A 9,819-nucleotide genomic window follows, 5' to 3' on the forward strand; every position below is an offset into this window, starting at 1 on the left:
AAGCCTTTTACTTACACATGTTGCACATATTTGTCTTAAATCTCACAACACTGATTAAAACAACCTTCTGTAAAGATGTTTCATAGCTCTCATTAGACTACAAATGTTAGAAGTCTGATACTTCTGCTTTGACTCAAGAGATGTAAACATGGTTCATCTAAATTCATAGCAGTATACAGCTTACAATGGGCAGACTTATCCTTACATTAAAAAGGAATAATGGAAAGATACTACTGCCCACCCAATGCACGCCAAGTGGTATAATATTTGGACAGTGCATTCACATGAAATGAAATCTTACATTAAAAACTTAAGAGTACAAAACCACTCTTGCATCTGTAAAGTTATTAACAATCTTACTTACCAAAATCATGTGAGCGATCAAATTTCCTCCTAAAGCTCCAAAAGTGTAATACACCAGGGCCTTAAAACAAAATCATTCGTTATTTAACATCTGCCTCTAATATAAAACACAAGAACACACACTGAAAATTTCTAAATTACCTTAGCTTGACTAGAATTGACTCCCAGACCAGATGCATACAGAAATCCAAGAGCCTAGAAATGAAATAAAATTTGTCAGTACACTCTTCAAAAAATCAAGGATCAATTTTCCTGGAATATATATGCATAAAGAAGTCAAACAATAAATCAAAGCTGCAAAGAATATGCCACGCTCTACCTTCAGTTCGGTGCCTATCTATGCTCTTCCCTGCCCCTTTTACAGTATGAAGTTTCTAAATTATTCAGTTGCTTAGGACACTAGCATAAATTACTGTTTCACCAGAATTCAGTTGAATGGATCAAAAGCAAGGAACAAATCACTTCCCTGAATGTCAAGTGTAGATCCAGAGGTCCCTAACAGTCAAAGTACCCCAGTTTAAAGACCCTGAAGTGAAGCTCAGCAGTTTGTGTCAGGTTATTCATGTACCCCATGTCTCATACATCAGTGCAAACATATGAGAATCATGGCCTTCTCTGGAAGATCTGTATTGTTTGAGTCACTGTCTAACAGATCCTCTGAACTTACTATTTTGCATTTGTTCTGCCATGGGCTAGTTGCAACTGTGACTATAAATGTAAGTGGTTAAAATGCACAGAGCTGTTTGGCTGAGGTTTTTTCAGAAGTTATTTTTGTTCTTAAGATTTACATAGTTACTGCACTATCTGTAACACCTGTTACACCTCTGTGGCTCAGAAGAGAAATTAGTAGCACAGAAGATTGTGAAATATAAACACCTTTATATATACACTATGCTCTAACACTATTCTAGGCAATCTGAAAGCACACACAAAAATCATCTCATACAGATGGTATTGAATTCTAGACCAATAAAAGCCAAGGTCTTCCTTGAGATATAAAGTCTCTAGAGAAAACATGCTCCTGCTTTCTATGGTAAACCAGTGCTCTACTATTAAATGGGGAGCAGCAGGAAACTTGGTAGCCAAAGAGTTAAGAGAAAATGGGTAATTACTTAAGCTGACACTTCCAAGAGAACTAAACAGTAAGTATATGCAGATATTGAGTCATTACAATTAATAACACCCATATTTTATGATACTTCATAACAGTAAGTATGAAAAATGCTATAATGTTCAAAGGCTTGTGGATAAAGCAAGTCTCATTTCACTAAACAGCTTTTAAGACTCCTAGGAGTTTATAATTGCTAGATTATAAACTTGTGTGTATATCTACCTAAGACAAAATTGCAAATGAAAAGCCACAACATCCCACGCAAACCACAAGAAAAATATAATACAGTTTCAGAAAAGGTTTGTTAGCTGGAGTCACCTGTATTTACCTGTTTTTTGACTTATACATCCAATCTAGTCAGTCATACAACAGATAAGAAATTAAAAGACCACCACTGTACTCTATTACTGGTAATTAAATAATGTTTTTTTAAACTCAAAGAAAAAGCCTCTCAGGTGCCAAACTGATACCTAAAAACCGTGAGAAAAACCTCACCAGGCAATATTAGCACAGATAAGATAGAGAGCAGCTCTTAATGAAGGCCTTCTGGCCTACAGAGTACAAACTTGCACATGCACATACAGAACTCGCAGTTTTATATCTTCTACTAATTATCATATCTAGTGGGGACATCCAATCCTAAGACCCCTTTTGCCCCTGGTAGTACCCTCAGAACTGCCCCACTGGAGCCCCTCCAAGGGTCTTGAGCCTTCTATCTTGCTTTATCTACCATATCTCTTGTTATTCCAGTCCAGATGCACATCCCAATGCAATGTTCTTGCTAAAAATCTATTGCCTTGAAAAGATGGTTAAACCGAAGCTACGGTAACGTGACACACCAACTGTGAGAAAGTAAGGGTCTAAGGTGAAAGAAAGCTACAGCTACATTAAAATCTACAAAAAGCTAGAAATCTTAAAAATTCTAAGGCATCAGTGTTTATCTTGAGGGTGCAGGTGCCATCTATAAAAGCATATTTACTTACAGAATAAGTAAAATCTATAAAACGATTTATAAACCTATAAAAAGATCTGTAGAATTTAAGGACAGACATACCATTTGGCCTTTCGGAGATCCTTCTTCTGTCAGTTTTTCCAACAGTTCTTTTGATGACTGGATGTTCTGCTTCAGGTAATCCCCAAACAACAAAGCATAAGACACTTTCTCCATGGCCTTGGTATGATTCATGTCAGCTGCTTTCAGAAGATATTGATATGCTCTTAAGAGAAAACAATTTCTTAGTCAACTTGAGGCAAAGAAGACTCCGTTCATAAACCCGAAGATTCTGGAGAAGTGTTTTATTTCTCTGTTTTAGTCTCTATTTTCTACAAATGCATCTACCTATAGTCATTTGTTCCAGCTACTGATCAACCATATATGTAACAACTTATGATTTAAATAATAGACAAGCTATTTTAATGTTCACTCTGCTCCAAAAGCAAAGCACTAGACATTTCCTGTTCGGTGAGATAGACAAGAAATTTAAGGTCAAATGATCACGCTTTTGCAGCAGAACAATTTTAAGTCCTGTACAAGGTATCTAGTAGAACCACTCCTGTGACAGCCTGAAAAAGACTATGGAGTTTTACTTGTTTGAGGATAAAGCCATTCCAGTGAAAATACCAAGCACTGGGCCCAAGAAAACTGCATACATGACCAATTAGGTGAGGAAACAGTCAAGCTAACAATGAGAAAGATCTCTGGAAATTCCCTTTTCTATTTCAGTCCTTCCAAGTAATTTCACAGCAGCTGGTTTCACAGCAATTATAACCCCCATAACCTTAAACATGGTAACAGTATTGTCAAGCATGATTCAGCTTGGTCTCTCGGGGACCTTTGATAGCGCTCCAAGATTTTTCTTTACCTCTCCTCCTTTCTATTCTCAGACTTGCTTTCTTTCTTTAGGACATACCAAGGCACACCTGGTTACTCATATAATTTCATCTTCTAAGAAGGTTTAAGATGTGCAAGAGAACGAATATCTAATATTGCTTTACAATTCTTACACTCTTTTATACCAAAAAATGCTACTCAGAATCCAACAAATATTGTCTCCCTTTGTCTTTACCAACAACCTTATCTCCACAAACAAATTTAAAGTACTAATAATGCTCACATAATAATCAGCAGGAAGTCACCACTTACTTACGAAGTTGTCAACATGAGTAACAGGGAGCTCTAAATTAACACAGCCATTCTTAATTATAGTGAAAAGCTGACAACTATTTAATCACTAATTGGATATATACAGAATAGAGAGCAAAGAGACCAGAATGAACAGAACACTAATTTCTTTCTTATTCTTTGATTTTGTCTACAGGCATTACCCTATTTTCTCATACAACACTGGTTATTAGAATTTTAACAATTTGTTGAGCTTAAGTTTAATACTATTTTTATGGTGACCAAAACCATCAGAAAGCAAGAAAAAAAACAAAACAGAGCAGGACAAGAAATGCCAATTTTTCCCACTTAATCTTTGACGCAGAATGAGAATGGGACTGTAAGAAACAACAGAAAAAGGACAATTATCTTGTATCATGTTATTTTTCTCCCGGGCAGTTACCACATATAAATTGGGGCTAGAGAACTGCAGCACCATCTTCCATTAAGTCAATGTTTTGATGACACCCACTCTTCAGAAATTCATCTCACACAATTTTTATGGCATTCAAAGGAATGCAGCCATAGATCTGTTTTTCTAAATACCCTGAAATTACTATTTATTTTCAGTACTATCACTGCATAGTTTGTTTTTAAATCCAATAAAGCTCAAAATCCTGGAGAAACTCATTTAAGTTCATTTTGATTTAAGCAAGAATGACCAGACATGTCATCCTTCTCCTGTGGGAGTGGATAAGGTAGACTCACACTTTCTTCTGAGCCTTTTTACTGCTTTCATTAAGGATTTTCATTCCGATCTGATAAACATCCTCAGCTTCTTGCATCTGCCTTCTCTTATTAGACTGCTCTTCAGCTTAAAAAAAAAAAAAAAAAGGACATTAAGAGATCCAATTATACAGCTCAACACTGTTCCCTCAGAATTCCTATTACTTCTAAAGGAAAAATACAGTCAGAAATATGTTTCTGAAGACCAATAAACCCAAGTGAATACAAAAAGCTGTCTAAAGGAGGTGTTGAGTATCTTGGGAGATGGTTCCTTCTTATGTGATGTCTCTGACGTATGAGTTTGCTGAAAAAAATATTATTTTCATTGCTCAAAAGCAAACTGTGTAGGAAGAAAGGTTCCTCCTTCAGGACATTCTCTACAGAAGGGTTGCCTTTGTGCAACAAATCAGCAAGTATAATGGGAAATACCTGCCAAACCCCTGTATTACAGCCTCAAAACTTAAGTGTTTTATAGATGCCTCCACTGCAAGATTTCCTGATTAGCTCTGGGAAGTGGAATTTGCATTAAAACTTTTTCCATCATGAAAAATTTGCCTTTGTAACTACTTGTTTATCACAGCATAAAGTGACCATTAATATATGACAGGGACTTCTAGATCCAGAAATAAAGGGCATTAAGAGGACTGAAAACACTAGCTTAAAAAAGCATTCATTGGACAAGAACAAGACATTAGGTTACTTACATTCACAGAAGCCCCACTTTTGATCTTTCTTGTAATCATAGGTTGTTGCACACCAAAGCCTGCCATCTTCCCTCCCATCTGCAGTGCACTCTGCATATTCCTTCTCCATAAACAAAAAGGGGAAGTGGCAAGGTTCACCATCTGCAGTGCCCCCAATAGCTGTCAACACTGAAAATGCATACCCAGGAATTAGATTGCTCTCCTTTATTCCAAAATTAATCTACTACATATAGTAAAGTGCTCCTATGTTGGTTTTAACTCCTATGAACTACAATTTTTCAAGTTTTCTGTAAAATTCCTAATTTACAAAAGCCTGAAAAAGCAACTTTTTTTCTAAATAGCACTTGCAAAATATAATTCTTAGTTTTAATTATGAAATAAAGTAGAAGGCGTGTGGTTTCTTATATTCCTTAGTTCTAAGTAAAGAAAATACTGTATAGATTAGAGAAGGTAAGTCTAAGTTATATTTTTACTGCCTATCAAAATAAAGAGCCTTTCTCTGCGTTTTCTCTTCTCTGTGAAGGACCTTGCAATGCACCCTTAAAGTACATTCCAGAGCATATTTTAATTTTAGTCCCAGAGTTGATACAACCATGGCAGAACAACACACATCACTAGATGTTACACTGAAAGTACCTGAATATCACCAGGGATGAAAAGACTTAAGTGAAATCACTATAATGTGGATGGATGGTTATTCTAATCACTACAAGTCCAGTAATTTTCTACTCCTGAATGTACTTACACTGAAAACATTATTTCATTTCATCAATATATTTAGTTGCATTCAAAATGACTTTGAACAACATGATTTATCATTTCTCACACACTAACACTTCAAAGGTTACTGACTTCAGTACTGCAGTATTTTAAAATAACATTAATCTTCTATGGAGACTAAGAATTATCTTTGTTTTTTGAAGATGGAATTATTTCAATTAGACTTCTAAAAAAGTTTCCCTTTTTCACTATGCTAAATCCAACACTTGGGTTCAGCTTCATTTGAAGATGTTCCCAAAGTCGTGCAATTGACAATGTCAATTATACCTTTTGTTCAAGTTAAGTTTGCAATTTTTGTGGTTAAAGAGAAAGGTAGTTCCTTTTTCTAGGGTCTACAATTGAAAGGCTTAAAGACCATACTAATATTAATATTTCGTGTTTATTTTTTGAAGCAAAAGTAAGTCTTCAGGTGTAGTTAGCCTTTTCAAATTGCTCTTCATAACTGAATTCCTTGGCAGAAGTTCCACCACACCACTCCAAGTTAATTATATCACAAGGAGAAGTGTTATTTTCAGTAACTGCATTCAAAAATAATGTGTCTATATGCAATCAGCCTGGAATAATTTCACACATCTGTTAACTACAGAGTAATGTAAAAACTTAAGCTAAGCATTCAGATAACTACAACTGATGGGACCTCTTATCACTGTCATTTGAACAAACTCCAGGATATAAATACTACTTGAGAATTCAAAGTTTTACTTGCTTTGTTTAGTACCTTGTCCCTTGTATTGAAAGCAATTTTACACAGTGCTCTGCATGAGAGTTAGCTGCACACTAAAGTTATGAAATTCTCCCCAGTTCTCCTCTATTTTTGCTCCCAGATAGTAACAAACAGTAACCCCTAAAGCAACACAGCAATGCAATCACAGGTTAAACTGCACACCACAGTTGTTTTACCACATACTTAGAGAATGATAAATACAAAGTGAAGCAAACAATTTACCCAGAGGATAAATTAGCTCTTGTGAAATTGAGTGTGCAAGTAGAAATCTACCTCTTTTACTATGTCTGAATAAAGTATATGGTATTAAATTTTATTTTGTCCTTACTTACATCTCATTTCAGACTTTATGCTGCAGGAACTACTCATAGATTACTTATAAGTATTGATTACATTACTGTAAGATTCTTCTAAGTAGGAAAATAAATGCAACAGTAATCGCCAGCTCTGTATAAACTTGTGGGCAGTTTTCAGTAAAAACCGTTAGTATGGAACTTCAGTGTTACAAAACACTACAACACAAAATAACAATAACTAATAAAGGATCATTTTCTTTGCATATAAAACCTCCTCACTCATCAGAAGAGAGCAAGACAAGTTCTTTCTTAGAAGGTTAAAAGCTTTAATAACACTAATTCTAAATTATTAATTTTTTTTTAATGCTCAATATCCTGCAAAATACGTGTGGAAACTTGCAGAATATAATTTTTTTCCCATGCAATCTCATGACCATACATGGTAGCTAAACTGTATTTAGAAATGCTTTAATGTCCTGTAATGCAATCCTGCCATCAGTAGCTCATTTGGGAGATGTAACATCCGTACCTGAGATATGCCAGAAGACTGATAAAGGACAGTTTATTCTCCTGACAGAATACAAGTACTTTTCTTTCAAAATTGCTTTTTATATAAAGTTAGTAATCCTTCCATCCACATTGCTTATTTATTTCATTAGATGTTCCAAAAACTGTGCAAGACTTAAACTTATGGTTTTTGAAAGTCACTTGCCGTACTTTGATAGCTGTAGTTAAAAACCTCAGTTGCCAGGGAGCCAGTCATCTGGCTACATTTTTCTGACATGAGACTAAAAGTACCTGAAAGTTTACTTTTGAAATAGGCTTCACTAACTAAATATGGTGCTTAGCTCACTCTTTTGTGGCAGAAAGATATTTATTGGATTACATACCTTTTACCTGTACAACACAGCACCTATCAACAGCAATAATTAATCCTATTACTGAGTTTTCACAAACTGTATACCAGTTCTGCACTAATAAGGAAGGTTTATTAGAAAACACTCAGTACATTACAGAGTTCATCTCAAAACTCCTGCTTTTTTTTGACATTTGAATGAGTTGAGAAGACAAATACCCTTAAGTACCATATAATTAGATTTTTTTCAGTAATATTGAAGATTTACTTTTTAAGAACAAATGAAAAGTCTCCTGCATAGGCTAAGGTACTCAACCATGCCATCTAGTTATCTGCTAGTAACTGCAGTCAAAAAGTCAAATCAAAATTATGTAGTAAAAAAGCAACACCAGAATTTCCTGGGAATTCAGGTACAAGTACAAAAGGTTTTGCCTATATTTAAAAACTTACTGAAGTTTACATGCAATTTAGATGTTGCCCTAAGGCACTCAATGCTGTTCTAGGAAACTTGTCTTCACATCACTATTTGTTCCCTCTCTGTCAACTGACTCGCTGGGCAAACAGCCAGGGGGCTGAAAAACACTGATGCAATTTCTCACTCTATGGCACACAGGACTGTACTTGAGTCCTACTGAAGCAATCAGGGCCTTCTCCATTTAACAGTTAGAGTTTTCCAGTAAGATGGAAACAATAGAATAATGGAAAACTCTTTCAAATGCATCTCAAAACCACTGAATCTCAATAAATTTCAAAACTTTTTGATGTTACTTTCTAATGGAAAAGGCAGTATTTAACCTTCCATTATAGAGAGGTTAAAACACAAGATATTTCATATTATTATTTGTGTTCATCCAAATGCTGAAGTTGTTCAGATGCATCTTTCTTGTCCCTTGTTCAAAAAGTCTGTGAACAGTTACCTGGACTCCGCATTTCTGCTTCTTCCAAATCCTTATTTAATAGATTTGACATTTCTAGAGAGTTCAACTCTTCCAGCGAATTCTCTTTTTCCTCTTCTTGACTATGAAAGTTCTCTTCATCCTCTGATTGAGAGTCTGATTTCCCCGATTCAAGGAAGATCTGACCTGCTACTACTCGAGTTCCTGTGGAATGGTCCTTTACCTGGTCCTCTGCAGATAAAGTCTGAAGGAAAGCAGCCACATAATTTAGAAGATTAGAAACCAAAGAGCAGCAGTAGGCTAAAAACCCATTACTTTTTAAAGATATCATTAATTAACATATTAAACAGTAGTATCAAAAGTGTTGACCTACCTCTATCAGCTCTCATTGGCTCTACCCCTTTCAATTCTTGAAAAAGAAGTTAATTTTTTCAAACTTACAAAACAATGTTAATCCTTTTGATGCACAGAAATTGAGACAGCAAGAGCTACAGAACATTTTAAAACAGAAATCAAATCACAGTTCTGAATTTCAGACCTTTGCTCTCACTCCAGAAGAAAAACAGAATGATTAGAAACTTGTCTCCTCACCTTTGAATCCAGTGATTCATCTTGATTTCCCTCTTCATCTAGAAGAGATGTTATAAGTCAGTAAAATTGGTTTCCATGAGTAATTATCTCAAAAATAAAAATAAGTTTAGTTATAATATTGTATCATGGTTCTGAAATATTCTAGAGTACTAAGTTGACCAATGCACTTCAGGAAGACCTTATTAGTGTTCTCAGGAGGAATCAAACGTTTCACAGAAGATCCTATTCCTTAAATTATGCCAACACAGCTGTGTTTTCAATAGTAAAAAAAGTGTGGGTTTTTTTTAAACTCAAATCAAAGTCTGAATTGTTCCAGTCCACCTAAACTACTTAAAAAGGTGTGCATCAAGTAAAAAAGGCCTATGTAACCTAAGGTTTAGTATGAACAACTTCAGTAGAGACCAGAAAGTTACATTATTATCCTCACACTCATAATTAACATTGGCCTTTGTAGAATGCAAATTCATTTTGCTTGACCAGCATATTAAAAGCTTTATAGAGAGGTGTCTCTTCCGAACAGTGAGAAATTAGTTTGTCTTTAGGACAGGTGAAAAAGAGAAGATAATCAGAAAAGTTTATTTATGACAGTTTTATCATTGTTTTGCAGAATT

At 35.1% G+C, this 9,819-nt stretch overlaps 1 protein-coding gene across 2 annotated transcripts in view; it reads right to left on the minus strand.

Moving 5' to 3' along the window:
* The window catches only part of SEL1L (SEL1L adaptor subunit of ERAD E3 ubiquitin ligase), a 29,779-nt gene extending 20,188 nt beyond the window's left edge, over positions 1–9,591 (minus strand). Inside the window, exons 1-7 of one of the 2 annotated variants that reach the window (XM_018082662.2) lie at positions 9,209–9,591; positions 8,639–8,861; positions 5,066–5,233; positions 4,344–4,449; positions 2,529–2,691; positions 505–558; positions 365–424 (exon numbers count right to left, since the gene is read on the minus strand). In XM_018082662.2, coding sequence (XP_017938151.1) covers positions 365–424; positions 505–558; positions 2,529–2,691; positions 4,344–4,449; positions 5,066–5,233; positions 8,639–8,690 — 603 coding nt within the window. In that variant the 5' untranslated portion in view covers positions 8,691–8,861; positions 9,209–9,591. The remainder of the gene's footprint in view (positions 1–364; positions 425–504; positions 559–2,528; positions 2,692–4,343; positions 4,450–5,065; positions 5,234–8,638; positions 8,862–9,208) is intronic. The other variant, XM_018082661.2, reaches the window with a different exon arrangement.
* Positions 9,592–9,819: the final 228 nt, after the last annotated feature.

This window comes from Manacus vitellinus, unplaced genomic scaffold (assembly GCF_001715985.3).
Source record: "Manacus vitellinus isolate BGI_N305 unplaced genomic scaffold, ASM171598v3 scaffold_6_pilon, whole genome shotgun sequence".
Lineage (NCBI taxonomy): Eukaryota > Metazoa > Chordata > Aves > Passeriformes > Pipridae > Manacus > Manacus vitellinus.